We start from the raw sequence: 26,186 nt of genomic DNA on the forward strand, positions 1-26,186 counted from the left end.
AATAAATAAATAAAAGAAAAGAAAAAAGTGTTATCACAAATAGTTTGGTCTTTTTTAAGGTCAATATTTTGACCAATTCGATATTTTCCAATCTTTTGCAGAATTTGGATCAAATTGGACCCCATATTTTAGCTTCTTGAGTGGGAAACCACTTTCATTCAGAAGCTTCATGGTCACATTCATGTTTTTTTACTCATACCTTTCTTTATACATATGGTGTAAAGAGAAAATAACAGAGACGTGTATTTTCTTATGATAGAAATGATGATGTTAGAGTTACTCTGAGTAAAAAGTACTGACCGCAACAAAAAGAGGAAGATGAGATAATAAAGCACATCAATAAAATAAAAAAAATGTACTGTAGTTGGTATTATGATATAGTAATCCATAGTGAATTTAGTATCGAATGTATGAACCTATTTTTGGCAAATTCATTTATATGTGGTTAGAGTCAATGAACATGATTTACCCCAGTAGACTTGCGTGACGTGGAATCCCAAAGAAGATGCACAAAGACAAAACTTAGAGATTCACATACATACTCTCAGAACCACTTGCAACACACATGTAAAGCATCCGAGCATTTAATGCCTGCAGCTTGGACCGACCATTTGGAAAAAAGGAACCTGATTCAAGAAAATAAAATTTCAAATTTCAGCCAATTATGTTTCAATTCAAACTGTGTGGATAATATATATTGGGATATATTTGCCCGAGAGAGACCGTTTATAAATTCTAAGCTTAAAAGTGATTAGAGGACCGTTTACGTCGAACTAGCTTGGTTAGATCAGATTCAGAACTTAAAAGTCCTAACCAAAAGCTCTTGAAAATTTGTAAATCATCCGGAACAAATATCAGACGAGGTAATAATATAAAAAGTAAAAGTAGGTCTACTACTAAGCCCATATATATAGTGCACACGAATTGGTCAAATACAAATATTGGGCCACAAGAGATTGGAGAGGGTGAAGCAAGTTGGCCACTGGCCACAAATCTAATCTGCTTCGGGTCCCAATAAGATCTTTCAACCCTCTCAAGACGCTTTTACAAAGGTTCATTCCGTTTATTCCAATCTTGTTTTTAGTTCTTTCATTCTTTTTAGGTAAAATAAAATGCAATAAAGCATGTGTCACTCTCTCTCTCTCTCTCTAGATTCATGTTTGAAATCGGGTCAATATTAAAAGACTAGCTATAAAGAATGAACAATGTTGCTAGGTTGGTCTTCTTCACTCTTTTTTGAAGTAGAAATCCTTTCTCTCAATAGCTATAATGTTAGAAAATACACCAAATTAACTAGATATATTAAGAAACTCTTAGCTTAAAAAGTCTACAGAGTAATCTACAATAACTATAATTAGAACCTTCATTTGGTATCCGAGATTAGAAAACACAATTAAACGTTTTTGTGTGGGGTGTTTTAAGTTTGGTCTCAAACCCATTTAAAACAAGTGTTCCTCCCTCCTATCACATTTTATTGACAAGTGCTCTTCTTAATGTCAGTGAGGCTTATAAATGGGCTGATTTTAACAACAAAAAGGCTTGTCCCCCCCTATATGAGGCCCATATCACAACCAACGCGGCATCAGTGATGCGCGTGGGATTTATAAAAGGCGTGTCAGGAGATAAACAACAAACAAAAAGCGTTTCTATAAAAAAAGCTTTTACATTACAGGCATGCGTTTGCTTTTTAGTGGGAGAAACGACGATTAAATTTTGAGCGATACGTATATGAGAGACGCGCATATTGTACTTGGCGAGTTGTTGTCATATTCTAGACTTTTGGCAATCTGAGGCGCGTTAGTTTGTGGTACTCAAAAAAAGTATTGTAAACTTATCAAAATAACAAAATTAGTGTGAACGTTATATGATTAATAAACAAAAAAATATAGAGAGTTCATGTAAAAGTATGGAACTATGTAAATAACAGAGACCCATGAAACGTATTAATTACAAACGAAACGGAAGTGTTACTTATGTATATCGTCGAGTTTTACACTAATCACCCTATGAAACTTTGGTAAAAACAAGAACAAAAAGAACTTTTGTAATTGGAACGTTATGTGAAGCATTAACAATAAACATAATAAATAAAAAAAGGGGTACTTCTACAATAAACGAACTTTATAAGGAACATGAAATTAATTAAAAAAATCTTTAAGGGTAAATCTAAAAAAAAAAAGAAAAAAAAAAAAAGACACATCTCTAATTTCTCTAATTTACTGAAAACACAGTAAAAGATGAAGCTCAGAAACAGTCTCCATTACAAATTAGAAAATGAGGAGGAAGATCACAAGGAGGAAGACCAGTCAGAAGAAGGAGGAAGAAGAAGAAGCATCAAGAGGATGAATGAGATAAGTCAGAAGAAGCGCAAGCACCATTAGCAAATACGCTATCCCTTGATCAATCGATGTTCCTGAAATCAATACCACAGCACCCCCATCACTCTCATTAGATTTATTCTTTTTTTCTTTTTTCTTTATTGATTAAAACTAATTTGATACAAAATTGATTAGATTCTGAATGCAAAATGTGAATATATAATAAAAACAAAAATGATAGGAGGAATCTTTTAAATATTGACATTCAGATCTGGGGAGAGAGAGAGATCGGAAAAGCTTACCGTCGCTTGTGGGAGAAGGAGCAGGAGCTAAGGATTGAGCACAGGCGAAGGGAGAGATGACGGCGAAAACGAAAGCGATTAATAAAGCCACAAGGACAACGGAGTTCTTCGTAGACGCCATCGAAAGATTTTACAGAAACTAGCTGATTAAGAACAACAAAGAGAAAGAGGGAGAGAGGAATCTGAATGAATGAAATATCCAGCAGTGGCGAGAAGAACTCCGGCGGGCGAACTAGAGAGAGATGACGAGACGAACGAGACACGGAGAAGAGAGACGGAACTAATCACGCGCTTTTATAGGACAACTATACCGGTTGTTGCCGGTTCTCTCCACTCTAGAGAAATTTGTTCATGTTAACGACACGTGTCCTTCTTTTTTTTTTCCTCTGGTTGAATTTTCCAAATTGACCTTTTTTTTTTTCTTCGTGGATGCTTCGTGTTTTCATCATCTTTTTAAATTCTTCTTTCTCAAAAGTTCAAGTCCGTCAACTTTTGGAATTGGAATTTTTTTTATTATTCGCTGATTTTTATAAAGTTTCGAAATTTCGTGTATTAGAAGATTCGATGGTGTCTAATCCTAATCGCTTACGATTTTATTATTTTATGTCTTTGTAGATTGTTAATAAGTCGAAATTGACAAGCAAATCACTAGTTTACCAGTGTAAACAAAATTAATTATGTGGCTTTATCTATCCATGAACACGTCTTTCCAAATAAATTTTGATAGTAATCAACAAGGTTAATAAGGCTTTTCCTAAATTTTACATAATCATTACGCGTTTTGAGTATATATGGGCTGGTTCTTTAGCTTTTTTATTAAAGTACAGATGTGGATTTCGTTTTTATTGTTTCAAAAAGTTAACATGTGTTTCGAAATTTTGGTCTAAAAAGAGGAATCATGCTTTAGACATACGAATACTAGTATCGGCGTTTTAAGTTTTGCCATATGTGCATCTCCCATTTGAAGTCCTTTTTTTTTCGTGTGGCTACAAATACGTCTATTAACAACACGCTTAAATTTTAATTAACAAGATAATCTAAGATAACCAAGCCGTTCTTTTTTAACTGAAGGTACAGAATTTTGTAGTAGATTTTAGTGTCGCTATCTAAACTCTGTTTCACTCTTCACATATTTCTCTCTAAATTTTGAATATGGTGCTACTAAGAAAACATGTTTTTATATAGACTATATAGTTAGCGACCAGGAAAAAGAAACATCGGAATGGGGAATAGTTAGGTAGTTATATACTATTTAGCAGTGAAGAGGGATCGGCCACCATGTGATGAGATTCGCCTTTTCAGTTCTTTTACTTTATACAAAATGGACAAAATTTTTAAATTATTTGGGATTTTTTTCGGTGGACATTGCCCTTACAGACTATTAGTAAGCCAAGTTGTGTTCCTTTATTTTTTTGTTGGTTTTTACTTTTTAGTAATGAATAAGAGGATGTAATCATGCAATGCGTTTTCTCAAATTTACTTGGCAAAAACTTATTTGAGTGAAATATATGTAACGTTACGGCTAGTAATTAATTATTGTTAATCCAACAGGGTTTTAGGTCCATCGTCAGATTTTGTGTGTTTTTTTAAAAAAAAAATCTGGTAAAGATTGTGTTTATCCCTCATCATGGTAGTATATTCGAATAAATAAGCATATAGAGAGTCACACTCACATGCACCTCAAACAAGGTCAGAGATCAATCACAGTGGATGTCGGATTGGTTAAGGTGTGCCCGTTTAAAACGAGGTTGTTTTGTCAACATTATTTATTAATTTAATTAATACTAATTCTCATCAATATCATTAGAGCTGCCTAATCACCCTACTTTTACAAGTTTAGTAGAGTAACATGCTCTCTCGAAACTAAACTCACTCTGTGGGCCCACAACTTTTTAAAAATATTTAGTGTATAATTCAATTTGCATTGGATTCCAAGAATTTGTTTTTCAAGTTGGTCAAGTTTGATTAGCTTCAAGAACGGCGTCGTATAACGGTCAAAAGATGGTGGACCAATCACATGGTTGCACCAAACCCGTCAAGTACTCAACAAAACACAATAATGAGATTTAGATTAGCATATGTACAGAGAAAACTGAAGCCATTCAACCCATTGCTTCATCAACACAACACACAACACAAGATGCTTTTTGTTATCTGAATCTTTTGACCCTAGCATCATCACACATGAAGGACATGAGTTGATCAAATGAAAGCTAAAACACCCATAAAAACAAAAACAAAAAAGATACAATTCAAGATTCTTCTAGATTCCTGCTCAACTTTACGTGCTCTCCTCCATCTAGAAAATACCCAGAAGCACACATTCATCTCATAGATTGAAACTCATCCACATCATACCACTAATCAAAGTTTACGTGCAAATACTTACTACCGCTCCTACCAAAACCCATTCATTATAAAGTAAAAACCTATGATGACCTGAAAAATCTCAGTCAAAAGTGACACATCATCATATGACTTACTCTGGTTTTCTATTTATTTATAGTCAAAAGTTTCAGAACGCCAACTTAGGATCAACAACTCCTGAAGCATTGCCTTCACCAGTCATAAGCTGTTCAGGGTCCTGTGAGAGAGAAGCAGATACAGTTATCATTTCAAGTTTGTACACAAGTGTAACTATAGATGGGAAGAGCTTATTATACCTCCATTCCCCATTTGATGTAATCTGGTGACTCACAGGCCTTGTACTCATCTACCAAACTCTCAATTATGTCCCTTGATTCATCAAACTCTGAAAGATCATTGTCCTGCCCATAACAACATGTACATTCTCATGATCATTTCACCATTTAACTGTCAAAGCTTTGAAAGTTCGCACTAAACACCAGCCAAACAAAAGCAATATATTTGAGCAGTCAACTTACAGCAAACATAGGAAACTTTCGGTAATTGTCAAGAAAAGCTTGTTTCTTCCTCAATTTATCATATTGGCTCAAACATTTGCTGAATAGGTGCCTGATACTAGTGTGGCTTGCTAACATGAGACCACTGACCTGAAATATCAAATACACCACCAAAATAAGAGTCTTTGTTGTATCTTCTAAAGCAGGAACCAGCAGCTTATGACATCACTTGTAAGGAGTACCAACTCTCATGATGATAGATAGATATATACAGAGTGGATATAAGATTACCCTATGGGCAGTTTGAACATATGGGGACTTCTTGGAAAGCGCAACCTGTTGAAAGTAAGATAGTTAAAAAGTTGTGATGCAAGTCCACGGTCAAGCCAAAAGCGATAACAAATCAGCAGACGTAATTCGGTTAGAACCTGTATGCTTGCAGGTCCCCACTCAATGAAATTAACAAGCTTTCTTTCTCGTATCCTTTGCAAACTCTCATGCACCTAGTGTCAAATAGTGAAACAACAAAGCCGATCACATCAAAAAAAGAAAGATTAAACCAATTCATCCTCCGTCATTAAGTCACAGCTAGGTAAAAGTACCTGAGTGGGATCAACTTCTCCTTGAATGATATTCAATATTGATATGTATTTTGCCTGACTAGCTTCTTTGTTTCTAGCATAAGACGAAACCATGATATTTTTTGTCTGCAAATACAATAGAATGTTAGAAGAACATCTGATTCACGTTTCCAAAATATATAGGAGAAAGCAGACAGCTAACCTGTAGAAGTCTTCTCATAACATCCAGCACAGTAGTTTTACGAATGACATTTGCCTGCCAAGATTAATTCAGTTAAGAGAGCAGGAAATCAATAAAATGAAACATTGCAGGCACACTTTGGCTTTGTAAATGCCAAACATAACAGGTAGAATTCATGTTCAAGAAGAACAATAGCTTCACATAAAATTTTCTTTTGTGATTGATGGTCTAAGCTATTACACTCATTGAGAAATCTAACCTGGCGCTCAACAGTCAATGGTGTATACCCTGTCATGAGGAAGTGACACCTTGGTGTTGGGATCAAGGATGCAAGCAAGCCAACCAAGTCATTATTCATGTATCCAGGATAGCGCAGTGTTGTAGTGCTAGCAGACATCACAGTTGAGACTAGAGAATTCGTTTGAGCAAAGGTAGGATTGGTCAAATGTAAACGCTCCACAGCTATTCTTCCCAATGCAGTGTTGTCAAGGACAACAACACAATCAGCATTTAACGTAAGCCGCTTCAGGGTCAAAAGTGAGTTGTAGGGCTGGACAACAACGTCACTCGTTTCCATCTGATTGGGAAATACACTGTATGTCTGAACCAACTTCTTGCTATAACGATCATTCAGAGTCTCCAATAAATAAGAGCCCATACCTTCATGTAAAGAAACATCAGAGTGTTATTATACTCATAAAGGCTACATTCCAAATTCCACAACATCACTAATCAATTAGCAAACGTATAACAGAACAGAGACCACAGCCAAAAAGAAAAGACCTGAGCCAGTGCCGCCAGCAATAGAGTGACAAAGAACAAATCCTTCAAGGCTGTCACTACCATCAGCTTCACGATCAATCATGTCCATGATCTCTTCTTCAACACCTTTCCCTTGGTGATACCCACTGGCCCAGTTGTTACCAGCACCACCACCATGGTCAGCAACGAAGATATTCTCATGGTTATAAAGGTTACGGTAGTCACCATTCTGAATGCCATTGATGACTCTAGGCTCCAAATCAATGAGTAGAGCTCGTGGGATATAGTGTTGGTCATCCGCTTGGTAAAAAAACACATCTTTTCTATCACCTCCCTACACACACAAAATCCACAAAGCTACTCAGCACATACTATGAGGATAACAATGGTGTTCAATTCTCGATTAATAGAAATTTTAGAAACGAGTTTTGAAAGCAATCAGACTTGTAATAGACCTAAAAATCAAGTACAGAATTAGAAAAGAAAGAGAAGGGAGGGACCTGAGTAGCGAAGTCTTCGAGGATACCATCTTTACTGATGCCGTGCTCAAGGCAAAGCTGTTTCCAGAACTCCATCCCGATCTGGTTCCCGCATTGTCCAACCTGAAGCGTAATTATCTCCCTCGGCATCTCTCTCTCTGTGGTTAAAACTAGGGTTTTGAGAGGAAGAAGATGGGAGCAATGAAATGGATTTAATTAGGCTCTCTCTCTCTCTCTCTCTGGCGCGGATACCTTTTTAAAAGTCGATCAATGGATTTTTTACATAAAGCTTTTTTGCACAGCGGAGAAGATAATAATTACTACAGTACTAGTCGACTCTGACTGAACTCGGCTTAGGTTAAGGAGTGTTAATACTAAAGTAAACCATGCCTAATTAAAGCCATTAACGCTCCCAGCTAGCTGCTAACATGTTCTGATTACTCTTATTGGGCCTATCATCGGTCCATTTTTCGTATTTTCTGCAGCCCATTAAACTTTCAAGAAAGGAACAATATAGCAGGGGAGGAGGGAATAAATTTTAATACCCTTCAACTAAATATTTCTTTTCTTTTGATCCTTGAAATTGATATATGCATGAATGATAGATTGAGAAAAATAAAATAAACTCAGCCATAATTTTTTTTTTTGTCTAACTAGTTGCACTATATTTGTGCATGAATCTAAATGTAAACTCCATTCTTAATTGATAAGGCAGTATCAGTTGTCAACTCCTTCAACACAATACCTACATTCTTGCGGTTTATAAATTGTGCAGATCTAACAACTTTCAACAATGGTCTAATAGATACGCTGAGACATCAAGGTGACCCAAGATTACTACCTTATCATTCTGCATTTAGAATTCTGAGACCTCGGAACGCATTTAGAAACATGTTTGGTACCTCCTCAAGGTCCTTGTTTAATTTATGGTCCTCAAACTCAGCCATATTTGCATGAATCCTCTTCTTTACATTTCACATATTTTGTAAACTGACATGGATTGATAAATTGATTATACAAATTTTCCGTATATGTTTTTATCAAGTAATTAAATTGATAATTTAAGAAACTTTTTATTTTCAAGTAACAAATTCGTGATTTAATTGTGAATATATTTCTCCTTTTCCGGATTATTACTACATAAAACCTCTATAAATTAATAATGTTGGGACCAAGACATTTTATTAATTTATAGATATATTTCTAATAGTTTAAATTTTTTAAAAATTATGAATTGAGACAATTTTAGCGAAATAATATTAGACTTTTGGATTTTGTAAATTTTATGGTATTGGAATTAAATTTGTAATATATAGAAAACATTAGTAACAATAAATTACAAATACAATATTCAAATTCACTTATACACATAATTAACATACATAAATGCAAATTTATGAATAATAATATTAATTATTGTATTTTAATAGTCAATCAAACAACCAAAATGTAAATGATGGATATCTAGAAATTAAAAACTTTAAAACAATTAGCTATTTTTGTGACATGTTACAAAATATTTTATATCACTATAGTTTAAAAATACAATTTAACAACGGTTTTATGGATATGAGGTTTAAGAGAAACATACATTATTATATCAGCATATATATATATATATATATATATGTAAATTTACATGATTATTAATTTATGATATTATTGGGACTATAATTTACATAGAAATTTCAAAAAAAAAAATTATCTTATTATCTTATCGAATTTTGTTATTTTTACACTGGTTTGACTTGAGACTAGCAAAATTTATTAATTTATAGAGTATTAATTTATAGAAATTTTATGTAGTGTTGACAAAACGTCAGAAACAGAAACAAATCAGTGAAATCACGCCAGCTCGGATGTTATAAGACCATACGACCAAGATAAACAAAAACTAGAGGAAGAAAACAAAAACATTAAAACACTTTACATTAAAAAAAAGACACACACACACTCACTGTCAGAAATCTACATCGAGAAACACACACATCATTCATGAAACACACCACCACAGAGAAAACGAATAATATTATGGTTGTCGAGGATGATCATAATGATCGTATACTATGGGATTGTGGAAGTCCACTCTATGATTCCTACGAGCTCGTCTCTCTTACTCACATCATCGAACGCCATTTCATGTCTATCCCTTCTCTCGCCGGCACCGGAAAAATGTTTTGTTCTTCTCGAACGCCGTCCGATCTTGGGGAAAAGTCGAATCGCGCGGCTAGCACCGTCGTGGATCTGTGCTGCTCCTCTAATTCCACGGCTAGTAAATTATTGTGGGGTGTCTTTCAGACCAAGTGGTGGAAGAAGAGGTCGAAAAACGCCGAAACCGTCGTCGATAATCACAAGAAGAAGAAGAAGAATTTGTTTTGTCGGATCCTCTCTGGGATAAGGATTCCTACAACAAGATCTGGTTCTTCGAAAATGTGATTTTCCTTTCTCTTTTCTTTTTTTGCAAGATCTTGCTCGCTCTTTCTTAAGATATAATTACTTGTTCATGTGTTAATTTGAAATTTAATCGAATAAATTGTAATGTAAAACGGGATATACATCTTTACTGATCCAGTAGTAATTGGTGGGTTTAATACCATAATATCATATATTGGAAGCTCTGAAACGTATAGGCATGTTAGAGTGAAACGTGGATCAACATGCAATCAACGTTACGTTTACGTTGGGAAATATAACGATAGAATAATACATATAGGGTTCGTTTGGCAATTGCCATTTATGCTAACTGCTAAGTGCTAACAGTACAGGAAGTGTCAGAGGAAAAAAACATGTGAGAAACTTGGTTAGAAAAACATAAGTGAATAAAAACAAAGGACAAAACATGTGAAGCAATGTGTATAAATTTCATGTTTTGACAATATTCTAACATGCAATGATGCAAATGATTGACTCAGTCAACTGTTTTGGGAACTTAGTAAATTTGTAATTTGGTCTATGGGCTATTCTTAATTATGGCCCATCTGTATGATCAAATTTTTGAACAGAATTAAAGCTTCCCGTTACAATTTACCTTTTTCTTGTTAAGTTATAGTTTTAGCCGTTACAACATGATATGCTTCCTCTATAAAAAAAAACTAGTATTAAAGCTTAAAGATCTCAACGAGCATCTTCAAAAGGTCGATTCTTTATACCAAATCGTTACAACTTATGAATTCCATTTCCATCTGTTCATCTATACAGTATATATGACGTACCATATTGTATTATCTGATGCAAATGAACAATAGTATATTTAAAACAGTGAACACTTATATTAATAACATCGAGGGGGTATTTATCGCACTACAATTCACATCGTCATAATTGAGTTCAAAGGCTGCTGAAGAAAGAAAAGAAAAATAAAAGGAATACATCACAGTGAATTCACAAGAAAGTATAGAAGTAAATATGCGAAATAGACCAACATAGGCTATTATTGCATAATCCATTACCAATTTGGTTGTCTAAAAAAAGCTGGTTTCCATGGTTCTCCATCAACTTCAGAGATCTTTTTAATGGGGCTCCACATTTTTGTAAATTTAATAGGTTTGTATTAATTACCCAAAGAAGCAATTTTGTTAATATCAAAGTAAAGGGATTAAGAATATCACATGTCTGTAAAATGCTCCACCAGAATTGCTTTTTTTTTGTTTTCTGTTTTTTTTTTTTTTTCATATGTGATTAGTACTGTACTTAGTAGTAAGTAAAGATAAGATCCAATTTCTTAAAAGTAAAAGTCAGAGAAAAACAAAAGAAAAAGAGAGTTAGAAGACAGTCAAAAGAAACACACGAGAAAATGTGGTGAAGCTTCTTCGATGGGGGTGGGTCTCTCGTTTGGTGTGGCACTGGGTTCCACCTTAACATACACATGGACCACTTTTAACTTAACGTTCGTCTTCTTCTTTGACCTTTTTTTTTTTTTTTTCTGATTTACGAATAATTCCTCTCTTTTCTTTTTTTGTTTAAGTTTGCCATGTATCTCATATATATATATATTTTTTTTTTGTTTTCTTGTAATTTATGAATGCTATATTAATCTTTTTAGTCTGTCACATCTTTTAACAAAGGCCAAAACCCTGCTTTTCCTTTTTTTACATCAGTGGTCGCTCGCTGACATATATAGAAGCTATAAAGAAAAGCTATTATTACTATTATGTAAGTAAGTATATATGGTTGTTATAAAAAGTAAAAGCAAAAAAGCAAAAGTTTTTTTAAATTCCCCCACTCTCAAACTTTCTTTGTAATTTGGTAAATTCTTGATTTTGGTGCTGTTGTTGGTCTTTTTATCCATAATGATAATAACCCACTAAAATAATAAGATAATGAACCATGTAACAAAATATAACCAAAACAAACCATTTTGTATTATATTTTTCAAACAATAAGTCCACGTCAGCATAAACGCTAAAATAACGTAAGAGAATCAGACGGAACTGAGAGTGTCGCCGTTAGCAAAAAAAATAAAAATAATACGGAGTTTTGATATACGAATCTGACCACTGTGGTTGGTTGCGTCACAGCTCACTCGGATCAGAGAGGGAACCATAATGAAAACAACCCAACTACTGTACTAATAAGTAGTAAACGCTCACTGTAAAAAACGCCGACGTTTTCAATAAATGTAAGTTTGGGTAAAAAAAATGTAAATACGGCGTCGTTTCTTTTCCAAGAGATGTTATTTTTTTTTCCTTCTTCATTTAGCGTATCTGTGCCGTGTGAAAAGGAGCGAAATATTGGCAGAGAAACAAAAGCATAAAACACAAGACCAGAGATTTTCTCCCAACAAAAGACCAAACTTCGAACTCAACGAGAGAGAAAGAGAGAAGTATTAAACCAAAACTATATACATAAACTAGAGAGAGAGAAAGAGACATATATTTCACTTCTTCCGGTTTGGTTTTGGTTTTCCCAAGAAAATCAAGAAGGGATCGAGTAGCAGAAGCCTAAACCCAATCAAGAAACATAGCTCTGAGCCTCAAAGGTTCAGTTTTTTTTTTTCTCTCTCTCACTCTTTTTTCTAAATCTGTTCCCTTTACTTTTGAAGTCGTTCTATTTCTCTGGGTTGGTCTTCTTCTCTTTCTGATTTCTGTGTTATAATTTTTTCTTTTATCAGACTCGTTTTCTGGGTTCGTTTAATTTCATAAATAATAATAAATGACCGAGTCTACCAAAGTAAGGCTAGTTCGTTGCCCCAAGTGCGAGAATCTCTTATCAGAGCCTGAAGATTCCCCCTTTTTCCAGTGCGGTGGCTGCTTCACCGTTCTTCGTGGTATGTTAATGTTATGCTCTCTCTTTTAATGCTTTTTGGTAGAATGAGTGTAGAGACTTTAATTCTTGATTTTGTTGGTTTATTATATTAGCTTCTGATCTGGTTTTTGGTTGATTCGAATTATTAAGTGGCTTCTTTCTTTATTTGCTTTACTCTGAACGAGACTTTGTTTTCTTTCACATACAGCCAAAATCAAGGAGCGTGAAGCTGAAGCAGATTCTGTTTCAGACAAGTCCGTGGAACATGGAGCCAAAAAACCAGTTTCAGTTAACTCCACTAGTTCCCCTGAGGAGAAAGCCATTGTGGATTCTAGTGATGAAACTTCATCTGACTCTGATGTTGTTCCATCTTCTTTGAGACACCAGCAAAATGTTCCAGTACTTGCTGTTGAGACTGATCATCCTTGTTGTTCGAAAGGAGAAGGTGACAGATCTAGTATACTAGTGGATAAAAAAGATGACCCCAAATCTCAATCAGGGAGACAAGACTCGGGTTTGGATCAGTTTAGGAAAAGAACAACCAAGAGATGTGATTCTGATAGTGTCGTCATCAATAGATTATCCACCACTTCAAAGTACCCTTGTGATGAAGGCCCTTCTTCTTCTTCAGCCAACAACTACTTTCCAGATTCAGTCCGTGAGTTCCAGAAACATTTGAAAGATCAGAGCAATGAAGCAATCGAACAAGACCGAGCTGGTCTTCTGAGACAGTTGGAAAAGCTCAAAGAACAGCTTGTTCAGTCTTGCAATGTGCCTGGTGAGAAACCTAAAGAATCTTTGTCTTCCACAGGGTTGTTGAACAAGGGGCCTCCTATGAGGTTTCACAGTTTGGGTAATCACGCTGTTGGAGGTCCTTCTTATTACCATCAACATACCGAACCGCAATTTCCTTACAACAACAATAGTGAAGCCCCTCATAGTCTGATGCATCCCTCTTTTGGAGACCCTCACAGGTTCCAGATGCATGGAAGAGGTCCTCATCCGCTGCAACCATCTCATCCTTACTACTCGGGACAATATGTTGGTAATAATAACAACAGTCATGATCTTTTTGACGCATACCCACAGCAAAACAACGGGCCTTTTCATAACTCATCTTGCTCTTGTTACCACTGTTATGAGAATAAATACTGGCGAGGTTCAGCACCGGTGATCCCTGATGCACCCTATAACGCCGGTTTTTATCCTCATGAGAACGTTATGGGTTTTGCTCCACCGCATAATCCTAGAACTTACGCTTCTCGTGGTCTACAACAGCCTCATGGCAGATGGCCTAGTAACTTCACTGATACTCAAATGGACTCTCTTTCACGGATACGTCCACCTAGAGTTGTGTTACCAGGCGGCTCTCGTCATATCCGTCCTTTGGCTGGTGGTGCTCCATTTATAACTTGTCAAAACTGCTTCGAGCTTCTACAGTTGCCAAAGAAACCAGAGGCTGGTGGTACAAAGAAACAGCAGAAAGTGAGATGCGGAGCTTGCTCATGTTTGATAGATTTATCTGTTGTTAATAACAAATTCGTTCTGTCAACAAACACAGCTTCAACAAGACAAGGAGAAGCTCGTGTAGCTGCTGATTACACTTCCGATGACTATGATCTTCTCGGTTATGTGTTTCATTCGTTGGATGATGAACCAAGAGATCTTCCTGGATTGATTTCAGACAAGTCGTCTACAGATATGCAACATGTTCATTCTCATTCCGCTAGTCTTTCCGAGGGGGAGCTAAGCTCAGACAGTCTAACAGCTAAGCCACTAGCTCAAGCTCAAGATTCTCCTCTTCACGATAACTACGTTGATTACTCATCGATCAATCACGACCGGTCTGGAGCAGGCAGCCGTAGCTCTCGTTCAGAACACGACAGGGTCACACAGAGCAAGACGACGGCTATGAGACAAAACTCCATGAAAGAGGTTTCACTTGCAAGTGAGATGGAAGTTAACTTCAACGATTACTCTCAGAATCATAACAACAGTGGAGTATCTAAAGATCAGCAGCAAAGAGCCAAGAAGAGCGGATTCGCGAGCATTGTGAAGAAAAGCTTCAAGGATCTGACAAAATCTATTAATAATAATGATGAAGGGAACAAAAGCAATGTTTCTATAAATGGACATCTTTTAACAGAACGTCTGCTGAGAAAAGCAGAGAAGCAAGCCGGAGCCATTCAGCCAGGAAACTACTGGTAAAATATTGTTGAGTTTTTTTAGATGCCATGAATCATCTTCTTCATGACTCTTTTTGTTGTTGATGAGTTTTGGGGACATTTCTAGGTATGATTACAGAGCTGGATTCTGGGGAGTAATGGGAGGTCCAGGTCTTGGAATATTACCGGTAAATAATTGCATGCATTTTTTATATTGCTTCATGTCACAGTTAACAAGTTATGAAAAGTAAAAATCATCTGTTTTGTTTGCAGCCATTCATAGAAGAGATGAATTACACAATGCCAGAGAACTGCTCAGGTGGAACAACGGGAGTGTTTGTAAACGGAAGAGAGCTTCACCGTAAAGATTTGGACTTGCTTGCGGGTAGAGGACTTCCTCCAGACAGAGATAGATCCTACATTGTTGACATTACGGGTAGAGTCATAGATGAAGACACCGGTGAAGAGCTCGATTGCCTCGGGAAACTTGCCCCAACGTAAGACATCTTTTTTTTTTATTACATCACACTATTTAATTTGTTGTTGCTTCACAAGAAAATTTACACGTGATCTGGTTGGTTTGCTGTTGATGGTCCTCCAGAATTGAGAAATTGAAACGTGGGTTTGGGATGAGACTTCCAAAAAGAGCAACGTGAAGGAAGAAGATAAGAGGAGAGAGATGTATTTAAACTGAATGAATATCTTTGTTTATTCATACTGTACTCCGAAAATTTTAGAGAGCTTTATGTATGTATTTATTTAGAAAAATTGGTATATTTTCTTCCAAGGGTTTTTAATTTTTAATTTTAATTATGGACTATTCCAATCAAAATTTGCTATTACGGACTCAGCTGCCGGGATTATACCCAACTAATAGTACTTATTTAGTCGGTCTCATCTCACAGTCTGGCAGGACTAAAATATAACACTAATAAGTATGGAAAGTTTACTCGATGACTATATATACAACGTTGATTTCATTTTATAGTTGTGGTGGGTTCCGTGATAAGATTTATGAAAAAGAAGGAAGGAAATAGCTAACTCCTATTGACCAAGCCATGCACAAAACATGTTTAATGAAACAAAGTGGAGGTGATTTTATAAGTTGCTCATGCCACTCATATACAAACATATATATGGAACCATATGCAATATTTAAAAGCTGTAGTAACCCTTCCCGATATGTTTCACTCTAGTACACTCCAAAAAAGAAAAAATAGAAAGTTAAGTAGCTATAACACAGAGGCGAGCGAGGATTCCCAATATATATGCAACGCACTACTCACCATCTAGACGACAAAAAAAGAAAAAAGCCATAACATTTTTTTCCCAGCCCTCTCTCTCGCTCTCCCTCTCCGAACTCCAACATGTAAGAAATAAGAATCTTTTTTTGTTTTTTGTTTTGTTTATTGTTAAAAATGTCAATTTTCCATGATCTCTCTCTCTTTCTTCCCAATTTATTATTCGTCTTCTCAAGTTCTTCCCTTGTCGTGTTTTTGTTCTCTCTAGGTTTCTCTAGATCTTTTCCCTTTTCTTTCTCTCGGTCCATTCTGTTTTCTCTTTCCTCTTCTATCTCTCTTCACTTCTTTCTCTCTTTTGCCCTAACATATAATTTTGTTTAATTTTATACTAATTAAGTTTAATTTTAAATTTGTAAGATGATGATGAGACTTTTTGGAGAACAGCTGATCAAGCGTAAGTTTTTTCTTTGATTTTTATTTTCTTGTTCGTATATTTTAGTCGGTCTCATCTCAGAACTAAAATATAACACTAAGTTTGAAAAGTTTGTTCGATGACTATATATACAACGTTGATTTCATTTTATAGTTGTGGTGGGTTCCGTGATAAGATTTATAAAAAAGAAGGAAGGAAATAGCTAACTCCTATTGACCAAGCCATGCACAAAACATGTTTAATGAAACAAAGTGGAGGTGATTTTATAAGTTGCTCATGCCACTCATATACACACATATATATGGAACCATATGCAATATTTAAAAGCTGTAGTAACCCTAACGAGCGAGGGTTCCCAATTTATGCAACACATCACTCAAAAAGAAGCCATCCTCGTCTAGACGACAAAAAACAGAAAAAAAAGAAGTCATCCTCGTCTCTATAAAATTTTGTTCCCAGCCCTCTCTCTCTCCCTCTCCAAACTCCAACATGTAAGAATTAAGAATCTTTTTTTTTTTTTGTTAAAAATATCAATCTTCCATGATGTCTCTCTTTCTTCACAATTTCATCTTCTTCTTCTCAAGAAGTCAAGATCTTCCCTTGTCGTGTTTTCGTTCTCTCTAGGTCTCTCTCGGTCTCTTCCATTTTCTCTAGATCTCTTCCATTTTCTCTCTAGATAGATTGAACAGTATGAGATGATAAAAGCAGAAATGACTCTATTGAGTTTTCAGTAAAATATTCGAATTAAAATATTTAATATATCGAAATATATATTTATTTTCAAAAAAATTTCTTGAATGAAAAAAATTAAAGAATTATTAGTGAATTGTATATATATTGAAAACTAATATTATCTGAAATTTTACTAAACATAAATCCAAAAAGAATAATTTTAACACTAGATATTTTAATTATTACTTAAGGGCATATTTTATTTATTTTAGAATTTTAATTTTTTAGTTATTGATTAATATTATATATAATAAATTAAATCATCATTTTCTAAAAAAATTTAGCAAAATTTTGAATATCTAGTTTACACAATGTTTTAGAAATAATTTTGTCAAATGAATTAATTTAGTTATATTATATATATTTTTAATTAAAGATAAAATAGTCATTTTGTGCAATATATAAGGTACATTTCAAATATTTAAAAAATTTAGTATATATTTCAAATTTCCTACTAAAATTAAGGAATGTATTCAAAATTTTCCATTCAGTTAGGGACATTTTTAAGAATATACTAAATTTTTAAAGAAATTTGAAAATTACACTCTATATTATAATTATTTGAAAACTACACATTGAAATGAAAATGGACAGATATACCCTTTTTATCAAAAAATTATTTTAACAATTAAATAAAAATAAAAAACAATAAAACTAAATTTAAATTTAAAATAATTCAAATTTAAAGATAAATTACTTTTTAAAATTTTTAAATTCGGAATAAATTATTAATAAATATAAATTATAACAAAATATATTTATTGCATTTTAAATAATGATTAAATAAATCAATTTTTATCTTAAAATTGTGAATAAAGAAAAAGAATTTTAATATTTTTGTTGATATTATTTTGATTTAAATTTATTTTTTAGAATTATTTTAATCATTGTTGATTTATTTATAATATCGACTTTTTGAACAATTATTTGTTTTTTTACTTCTATTAACTTAATTATCTTTGTCATTGACTTATATTAGAACAGTTGACCCCTAGTGGATTTATAACATAGTCGATTTTTTAACTGTTGACATATTTTTTTTGTTCATCGATTTATTATTTTTCCTGTTTATTTGTTTATTCATTGTTAATTTATTATATTCTACATTGATTTATTAATAAGGTCGATATTTTGAATGGTTGACTTAAGTTTAATTTTTGTCGACTTATTTATTTTTCCATCTATTTATTTTAAAATTGTTGACTTTTTTTTGTTTGATTGTTTTTTTACATAGTCGACTTTTGATGATGTTGACTTATTTGTTTTGTTTGAGGACTTATATTTTTTCATGTCGATTTGTTTGGTTTTAGTAGACTTATTTCATTTTAAGTTGACTTATTAATGTGATTGACTTTTTGAACTGTCGACTTATATTTTATTCTTTCTGATTTATGTTTTTTCTTTGCTGACTTATATTAAAAAAGTCGATTTAGTTTTTTGTTAATTGATTTGTTACATAATCGATTTTTTTGAACTGTTGATTTTTTTTCTAAATGCTCATAATTTTTTATTATTTTATTAAACTTAATAATTTTCCGAATAAATTAAAATATATAATTATTTTTCAAAAAAAATTATTAAATGAAAAAATTTAAAGAATTATTAGTGAATTATATATTTATTTAAAACTAATATTATCTAAAAAAATTTACTAAACATCAATGGAAAAAGAATAATTCTAACTAATTTTTTATTGTAATTTTTATATAATAATGATTTTGTCTAAACTGTGATTTTTTTTTTTTGTATTGTTTATGTTTTATAAAACCACATTTTTATTTCTTTATCTGAATTTTAATTTTCTTTTTTGATTAATATTTTCCATAATAAACTACTTCATCATTATCTAAATTTTTTCATTATCTAATTTTATAAACAGTGATTTTTTCAAATAATTGTCTAACATAAATTAATTTAATTATTTTGTGTTTATCTTTTTAATGTTTAATTAATTATTAATTATGGGCATATTTTATTTATTTTATCTTAATTTATTTTTTTAGTTATTGATTAATATTAATTTATATATAATAAATTAATTCATCATTTAAAAAAAAAATTTAGCAAAATTCTGAATATCTCACTATGTTTTTAAAAATAATTTTTTCAATTGAATTAATTTAATTATATTTTATTTAGTTTTAATTATTTTGTAATTGAGGATAAAATAGTCATTCAGATCAATAGATAAAATACATTTCAAAGACTTAAAAAATTTAGTATAGGTTTCAAATTTTCTATTAAGTTTAAGATATATATTCAAATTTTTTCATTCAGTTATAACTAAAATAGCTTTACGATCCTATGGTTTGAGGAAGAAGCAAAGAAATCTACTGTTACAAAATCAGAGCTACTTAGATTACATCAAAGACCAATCATAACTTAAATCGAGAATATTTTTCAAAGAAGAGAAACACGAATCATCGGTCGGTGAATTTGCAACAGAAGCAGATATCAACTCGTTGGTGATTCCAGATTCTGATGTTGTTGTAGGAGAAAAATTCTCCATCAGATTTTTCCAGCCAGTAGTGTTCTCAGTCTCGGGATTTGAAAATGAAAACGTTCTGAAAATCTCCTTCTTGTTTTCCAAGTCATCGAGACTTAACATCAATTCTTCAGATTTCATATGTTTGCTTATATCTTCGGGTTGCTCTGTAACATGATGTAGCTTAGGTACTATGTTTCGTTCTTCTTCTTTAAACAAAGAAACAGAGTGTTTGGTGGTTGATAGTAAATTGCCGTTACATGTGTGACCCTCTAAGTACTTGACTTCGTAACACGAAGGGTCTGCATCTGATTTTTGTACTTGCTTCACCGCTAAACACCCTCGTGTGAATCGATGTGTACATCTATAATATCCTCTGTATTATAAACAAAACAAAGTAAATTAATTTTCAAAATTTGGCAATGTCCACACAAAATCAAACATTATATTATTAAAAATATTGTAATGCTTAGAAAGATATGATTGTAATGATATATAATGATAAACCTAGGGTTCTTGGATCCGTGAATATCTTTCTGACCATATTTTCTCCAGCAAAAACCATCATCAAGTTGAGAAGTTCCTTCTTGTTCTCTTCCAACACAAATCTTAACTTTCTTGGACGTCTTCTTATCCGAGGTTCTTCTGCAGATCAAGAATTAATAAACAAGAAAAGACAATCAGACGACAAGTGTCCTAAAACACAAATTATAATCTCTCATTAGTTACTTTTACCTCTTCTTGTTGTTACTCGGATCCATTCTCTTGGTCTCGGGGCTTCTCTTAAGAGTTTTCTGATCAAGACTCATCATAACTATTGAATTTTCGTAAGAACGGAGGATTCCAGAGATCAAACGCATGTTTGATTCTTTAGAAGAAGGGTTTTTCAAATTGTTCATCAACCGATTCACTAACTCTTTCCCTTGCTCCAGCTCTTTAATCACACGTTTTTCTTCCATCAGCGTCTCTTCCTTCATTTTCATATTAGAGAAGCTTTGGTGAATTTGATGAGATATGAGCTTTGTCATATATATAATATGATGTGTGTCTCTGATTTTATTGTGTTTGTTTGTTTATTTATTTTTTAATCGTAAAAGCTTAGGCAAGAAGGTGTGTGGAAAAGAAAAAGAAGTTGGAAAGAAATTGACAAAAGGGCAAAGACAAATGCCAATCTAAAATATAACATTTGTGATTGCCTAAAAAGTATATGAAGAATTAAAGTCTTTTATATAGATTAGGTTTCTCGTTCACACGATGGATTGATAGTGACGTACGTGTTCATATGTTATTGGCGATAAAGTGATATAACTAACGTTGTGATGATGATGTTTTGACCCATAGTGTCATGTGATCTAGAATCCTTTTACTATAAAACCTTTTTAATGGTATACCATAAATGTTCGATGAGGACTAATGATATCATCTATTCTTGTATTAATCTACGGAATATATATACTTATACTACCTTATTCTTATTTAAATTGTTGTTACCTGTTAGTGACCGAGTGCTTAGGTGCTGCTAATCAGTGCGGGTGGAGCTTAATTAACTATGGTAGAAATTGATTGTAGCATAGTTTAAACTTTAAAGATAGAAAGATCTTATATAAAATAAGTAAAATGTCTAAGAAATGACATTGGCGTGCACAAGACTTTTCTTTGTCAATGATACAAAAAAAAGATAATCATGCTTTAATGTTTAATGCGTAAAAAACTATTTTACACTCTGATATATATCGGTCGATACTCAATACGCGTTTGCACTAAAAACATCCATCATCCATGGGAAACTTTTGACCTCTATAGATCATAAGCTGTTTAGAAAATTAGAGTATCAAGTATAACTGGATCATACGTTGATAAGCTTGTAGATTCAATTATTTAACGTTCTACGTACAATATGTGATGGGGACTATTTTAGCAACGATTACGCTTTCAAAACTAAAAGAACTTGTATCATCTTGTGACTCGTGTACATAGAATTTTCAGACTAATCCATATATGTGTCGTATACAATTATATATGTGTCGTTCAATTAAAAGGCTTTATCCCTAACTCATACCCTCGAACAAAGTTAAAGCCTTTGTGATAAAGTATATAACACGGCAGTGATATATATATATATACCAGAATGTATAATGATGTAGTTTTTTCTTGTTCATTTTATAGATATGATTTATGGAAAATAAGGAAGTTTCGGCGAAGACGAAGTTATTTAAAATTTAGTGCGCGTAGAAAATGACATGATGAACTTGCTTCTTTCTCTTTTGTAGACTGGTAGTTAAAAAAAAAAAAAGGAAGGAGCCGCGTAGGTCATAATGCAATTGTCTCGTTCTCTTTATCGATTTTGTTATGCTTCTTATTGGCCTATTCCAAATCCCATGGTATTGCCAATTTCGTATTATTAACATAAATTTCTAATAATCCAACGTTTGTTATACTCTAAGGAATTGTTATATGATATGCTTGAGTATTATAGATTGTTATAAAATCCTTTCATTTCCAAAAAAATAACAAAAAGATTGTCCATACAAGATCTATCCTAGTAGCGTACGTTGAACCGAAAGAGTACGTAGATACTAAATCCATCATAATGCATGTAGAACCTAGATCGTAACTCGCTAATCCGAATCCTAACCAGTTTCGATGTAGACTCTAATAAAAAATTTTACATAACTTTCATAATCGTAATTTGTATATAATGAATGAATCATTGATATTCAAAGGTTCTCAAAGGTTCTAAAGCGGGGTCACGCACGGTAAATGGAGTAACCCAACAAATGGAGTAACCCAAGTGGGGAAACATCATCGTATGTTCATTATTAGTTTCGTCCTTATCTAATAAAGTCGGATCAGACTTTTCAGTGTCATTTAATTTTTTGAAATATTTTTTCTGTCGTTATAGAATCTTTTTACTCTTCGAAAAATACAGGTGATGAAAACTAAAAACAGTTGACATAAGACAGATATATATATATTTTTTTATAACGTCGTACTTTACTTTATTAACATGAAAGAGATAATATCAAATACAATTACAACAAAGAAAATTATCAATAACCCAGCGTTTAGTTTCACTTGTTCGGAGTAAGACAATTAATTACATTAACCTAAAAGAAGATAAGACACAGAGCTAAAATTCAGGATGACATGAAATTTATTGATCCAAAATGCAAACAGTGTATAAATTTGCTAATTATTGGGCTTGAAAAAAGCAAGTTTTTTAAATCTCGATTTTTTTTTCCTTTTTCTTTTGAAGTCTCTCTGTTTCCTTAAAATCTAATTGCAGTATAAAAAAATAAAAAATGAAGTAGAGAACTAGAACTTCAAAATCGAAAATGTCCTTTACCACACAAACCCTAAAATTCCAACATATCAGAAGACAGAAAAAAAATCAAACTATCGAATTAGTGGTTTTGAAACCTAAAAGTTGTGGTTTTGAATTAAAACTTGGTTTTGTGAAATATTCCTCATAATCATATACTGTATATATAATATGTACGTCTGAGTTCTTCTGAAACATAAAGTGCGTCATAATAATAAACAATTTTCAACTACAATTTTAATTATACTTCATGAAAACACGAGCGATTAAACAAGAAATAAGAATGTTTTTATTTTTGTCTTCCTTGGAAGATATAGAAACACAAACTTCACTGATCGTTTATTAACTAAACTTGTCTTCATAAGTTTGCAAAAGAGAAGCCGTGTTTCATAAGCCAGTACCTCTCTATCACCTCCGGCGTACGCCCCGGGATCCTGCCGGCTATCAACGACCACCTAATCGCCACGTGCTATATTATTAGTTAATCACGAAACTAGCCCTTTTTAAATACATGCTTACAAACAATACATAACTTTTGGTTTGAAGCAAGATTTTATTAATATGAAACTCTTTTGATTTGAAATGTTTTGAAACTATTTCTATGTAAAAATGTTTATTTTTCTTTTGAATATAATTTAACATTAGATTAAAAAAAAAAAAAACTTTGGATGAAAACAAATGAAACAGTGAGGAGATGAGCACTGAGCACATGCACAGAGATAATTTAATTAACCTGTCACCAACAAGTTTATACATCCGAAAAATGAGATCTTCTTCTTCTTCTGACATAGTCACAGCCTTCCACTCGATGCTAGTCACCTCTGCCAACACAAACGATATATTAGGCTTCGAATAAAGAGAAAAATTTACCAAAAAAAGAAGAGAAAACGTACGTAAACCTTCGGAACGAGACGCATAGGTCGTCTTTCTATGAATCCACCGACGGTTATCCATTTCCGGCTTGTCGGGAAATTAACTTGTCGTTGCTCGTTGTGGAGTTGTTCAAGACATGTGTATATAAAGAAAAGATATACCAAAACTGAAATATATAATAGCTTCCTTGTGCGCGTTACAAAGGATATATAGAGGGAAGGTGGGAAATTAAATCCTTGGACTGGACCATGACCATTAGGTCACAGTTGTCGACTTACGTACTAATATGTTTTTATTTTTTTAGCTCGCTTGTCTTGGTGTGATATTATGAATCAATACAACAAGGTTATTAATAATTTAGATTTATTGAGTGAAGATTAGTTATAACTAACAACAAGATTAGTTGTAATTTACAGGCAACAACCTTGATTCAATATATAGGTGTTATAACGAAAGCTTTCTCTACAATGGAAAAATGTGGATTTTGGAAAGTCACAATAATTTAATCATTTTTCTGTATTACAGAGACATCATATTTTTCTAAAAGTATAGTTTTAATCTTTTTTCCTTCTTAGTTAGTAGTTTCCTCTCATAAACTTGATACATGCATCGCTTTTAAAAATTTCGAGAATATAATTTCACAGCAATGCATAAAGATGGTATTTTATTTCAAAATGTGTTATATATTATTAATCAAGATTTCTTTAATTTAAAAATCTTAATATTATTAATCAAGATTTCTTTAATTTAAAAATCTTAATTTGGTCGAATTTTTTATCTAGTCTATTTTCTACCTGAAGGTAAATTTCTTATTATAAGTAATCTATGATTAATATAGATTTACATTCTTAGCTTCTCCATTAGAAATGTAACATTTTTTAATCAATCAATAAATTCGATTTGACCATATTAGTCTAATGTGGCACGAAACAAATCAATGATATAAACAGAGTTCTATAAAGTTTCCCCAGATTTTTTTTCTTTAGCAATACAGTATATATAGTGCTAAACTATGGTAATTTGTGGTTCAAAATTTTCTATACATATATATATATATATATATATATATATATATATATCAAATAAACTTATCATTTATGATTAAAATGAGCCATTATACAGCCTCCAAAATGATCAAGTGGACACTTATTACTTATTAGATGGTCACATAGATGAGAGTCTGAGACAGAATGTCATCCTATTATAAGTTCGCATCAGGAATTCAGGACCATGAGTTTTCATCGATAAAAAAAAAACAAAAAAAAAATTGTCATCGACAAACTATTTATGATGAATCGATGATGATAGTACCGGGTTAGGTGTTCGCCATTTTCAAATTATTTACAATGATCATTAAGTTGATGTTACCGGTATAGTACTATGTTAGATTATTTATTTCAACTACTTAATAATTAATATATATCGACAACTACTTAATAACATATTAATTAATAATTAATTAATAATTAATATGTTAGATTATTTATTTCAACTACTTAATTCGAAGGAAAGGAACCTTCGAATTCATACCGGAATCTCCAGGCCATTTCAACTTATCATCAAGGAGATTCAGCTAATTCTCAGGGCTCGTCTCAATCCTCTCTCAGTGACACGAAGCTCCAATAACCCGGGGGATTCTCTTCTGTGTACCTGGTTTGCCTTATTCCAACCCTCCTAGTGTTGTTGGGTGTCTTCGTCCCCTCGCATTCCCTCCCAGTCAGGGTAAACGTTCTTCATTATCTCCCTTCCTTAATCGCAAAGGTAAGCTGTCTCTTCCTTTTTTCATTACTGTAGTATTGGGCCTGCGTGCTTTTTGGGCTTTAAGCCTTGTAACAATACTTATTAATATTATCGAAAATTTAAAGTAAAAAAAAAAAAAAATATATATATATATATATATATATATATATCGACAAAAAAGAAAGGACATGGTCACAAATACGAAATATTCTAATTACCTTGTATTCTTTTTTTTTAACGTATGGGTGTAACTAAACTAGTGAGTTTGGGGTGGGGCTAAAGAATAAGGTGGAGAATCCTAACAAGTACATTATTTTGGGTCCGGCACCTAAAACTATTTATTTCTCATGCTCAAAAATTAAGTCATGAAAACCTTTGGAGATGATTAATAAGGATCGGATTAGCAAAGAAAACATTTGCGGATGATCTTCTTCAGTCAGAACTTAAACTGACCTTTGGCGTAA

The 26,186-nt window shown here is 32.8% G+C and overlaps 6 protein-coding genes across 8 annotated transcripts; 2 read left to right on the forward strand and 4 right to left on the reverse strand.

Moving 5' to 3' along the window:
• Nucleotides 1-2,040: 2,040 nt before the first annotated feature.
• LOC104788464 (arabinogalactan protein 20) lies at nt 2,041-2,888 on the reverse strand. The gene is made up of 2 exons (XM_010514219.3): nt 2,621-2,888; nt 2,041-2,413 (listed from the first exon to the last, which is right to left on the reverse strand). Exons 1-2 carry the CDS (start codon nt 2,739-2,741, stop codon nt 2,307-2,309), a joined length of 228 nt encoding a protein of 75 aa, XP_010512521.1. The 5' UTR covers nt 2,742-2,888; the 3' UTR covers nt 2,041-2,306.
• Nucleotides 2,889-4,660: 1,772 nt separating this feature from the next.
• LOC104788465 (tubulin gamma-1 chain) lies at nt 4,661-7,854 on the reverse strand. 2 transcript variants are annotated; one of them, XM_010514222.3, is made up of 11 exons: nt 7,509-7,854; nt 7,030-7,342; nt 6,506-6,906; nt 6,268-6,321; nt 6,087-6,191; nt 5,913-5,987; nt 5,776-5,820; nt 5,506-5,634; nt 5,284-5,388; nt 5,104-5,204; nt 4,661-4,919 (listed from the first exon to the last, which is right to left on the reverse strand). In XM_010514222.3, exons 1-10 carry the CDS (start codon nt 7,635-7,637, stop codon nt 5,136-5,138), a joined length of 1,425 nt encoding a protein of 474 aa, XP_010512524.1. In that variant the 5' UTR covers nt 7,638-7,854; the 3' UTR covers nt 4,661-4,919; nt 5,104-5,135. The 2 variants fall into 2 exon arrangements, with proteins under 2 accessions (XP_010512524.1, XP_010512523.1); XM_010514221.3 differs by having other exon boundaries at nt 4,661-5,017.
• Nucleotides 7,855-9,365: 1,511 nt separating this feature from the next.
• On the forward strand, nt 9,366-10,091 carry LOC104788466 (uncharacterized). The gene has a single exon (XM_010514224.2). The coding sequence runs from the start codon at nt 9,483-9,485 to the stop codon at nt 9,921-9,923; it is 441 nt and encodes a 146-aa protein (XP_010512526.1). The 5' UTR covers nt 9,366-9,482; the 3' UTR covers nt 9,924-10,091.
• Nucleotides 10,092-11,978: 1,887 nt separating this feature from the next.
• LOC104788467 (uncharacterized) lies at nt 11,979-15,728 on the forward strand. 2 transcript variants are annotated; one of them, XM_010514225.3, is made up of 6 exons: nt 11,979-12,465; nt 12,598-12,753; nt 12,940-14,935; nt 15,024-15,084; nt 15,170-15,393; nt 15,498-15,728. In XM_010514225.3, exons 2-6 carry the CDS (start codon nt 12,639-12,641, stop codon nt 15,550-15,552), a joined length of 2,451 nt encoding a protein of 816 aa, XP_010512527.1. In that variant the 5' UTR covers nt 11,979-12,465; nt 12,598-12,638; the 3' UTR covers nt 15,553-15,728. The 2 variants fall into 2 exon arrangements, with proteins under 2 accessions (XP_010512527.1, XP_087307713.1); XM_087451587.1 differs by lacking the exon at nt 11,979-12,465 and having other exon boundaries at nt 12,505-12,753.
• Nucleotides 15,729-19,517: 3,789 nt separating this feature from the next.
• LOC104788468 (putative WRKY transcription factor 46) lies at nt 19,518-20,985 on the reverse strand. The gene is made up of 3 exons (XM_010514226.3): nt 20,523-20,985; nt 20,295-20,432; nt 19,518-20,163 (listed from the first exon to the last, which is right to left on the reverse strand). Exons 1-3 carry the CDS (start codon nt 20,813-20,815, stop codon nt 19,662-19,664), a joined length of 933 nt encoding a protein of 310 aa, XP_010512528.2. The 5' UTR covers nt 20,816-20,985; the 3' UTR covers nt 19,518-19,661.
• A 2,308-nt stretch (nt 20,986-23,293) lies between these two features.
• LOC104699722 (transcription factor CPC) lies at nt 23,294-24,303 on the reverse strand. The gene is made up of 3 exons (XM_010514228.3): nt 24,009-24,303; nt 23,843-23,930; nt 23,294-23,564 (listed from the first exon to the last, which is right to left on the reverse strand). The coding sequence occupies exons 1-3, from the start codon at nt 24,061-24,063 to the stop codon at nt 23,468-23,470; spliced, it is 240 nt and encodes a 79-aa protein (XP_010512530.1). The 5' UTR covers nt 24,064-24,303; the 3' UTR covers nt 23,294-23,467.
• Between the last annotated feature and the right edge of the window lie 1,883 nt (nt 24,304-26,186).

The sequence above is a fragment of the Camelina sativa genome, chromosome 5, assembly GCF_030686135.1.
Source record: "Camelina sativa cultivar CO46 ecotype springtype chromosome 5, ASM3068613v1".
NCBI lineage: Eukaryota > Viridiplantae > Streptophyta > Magnoliopsida > Brassicales > Brassicaceae > Camelina > Camelina sativa.

Bases quoted from the DNA above. Each gene is read 5' to 3' on its own strand.
- LOC104788464 (XM_010514219.3), bottom strand. From the start codon at position 2,741: ATGGCGTCTACGAAGAACTCCGTTGTCCTTGTGGCTTTATTAATCGCT. The intron at 2,414-2,620 runs GTAAGCTTTTCC...TATTGATTTCAG, and splicing joins TCCTTCTCCCACAAGCGACG to GAACATCGATTGATCAAGGG.
- LOC104788465 (XM_010514222.3), bottom strand. From the start codon at position 7,637: ATGCCGAGGGAGATAATTACGCTTCAGGTTGGACAATGCGGGAACCAG. The intron at 5,821-5,912 runs GTTCTAACCGAA...TACTTTCAACAG, and splicing joins GGGGACCTGCAAGCATACAG to GTTGCGCTTTCCAAGAAGTC. The intron at 5,205-5,283 runs GTATAATAAGCT...TCTCTCTCACAG, and splicing joins ACATCAAATGGGGAATGGAG to GACCCTGAACAGCTTATGAC.
- LOC104788466 (XM_010514224.2), top strand. From the start codon at position 9,483: ATGAAACACACCACCACAGAGAAAACGAATAATATTATGGTTGTCGAG.
- LOC104788467 (XM_010514225.3), top strand. From the start codon at position 12,639: ATGACCGAGTCTACCAAAGTAAGGCTAGTTCGTTGCCCCAAGTGCGAG. The intron at 14,936-15,023 runs GTAAAATATTGT...GGACATTTCTAG, and splicing joins ATTCAGCCAGGAAACTACTG to GTATGATTACAGAGCTGGAT. The intron at 15,085-15,169 runs GTAAATAATTGC...TTTTGTTTGCAG, and splicing joins CAGGTCTTGGAATATTACCG to CCATTCATAGAAGAGATGAA.
- LOC104788468 (XM_010514226.3), bottom strand. From the start codon at position 20,815: ATGACAAAGCTCATATCTCATCAAATTCACCAAAGCTTCTCTAATATG. The intron at 20,433-20,522 runs GTAAAAGTAACT...CTTGATCTGCAG, and splicing joins CCGAGTAACAACAAGAAGAG to AAGAACCTCGGATAAGAAGA. The intron at 20,164-20,294 runs GTTTATCATTAT...TTTATAATACAG, and splicing joins CACGGATCCAAGAACCCTAG to AGGATATTATAGATGTACAC.
- LOC104699722 (XM_010514228.3), bottom strand. From the start codon at position 24,063: ATGGATAACCGTCGGTGGATTCATAGAAAGACGACCTATGCGTCTCGT. The intron at 23,931-24,008 runs GTTTACGTACGT...TTGTGTTGGCAG, and splicing joins CTATGCGTCTCGTTCCGAAG to AGGTGACTAGCATCGAGTGG. The intron at 23,565-23,842 runs GTTAATTAAATT...CGTGGCGATTAG, and splicing joins TATAAACTTGTTGGTGACAG to GTGGTCGTTGATAGCCGGCA.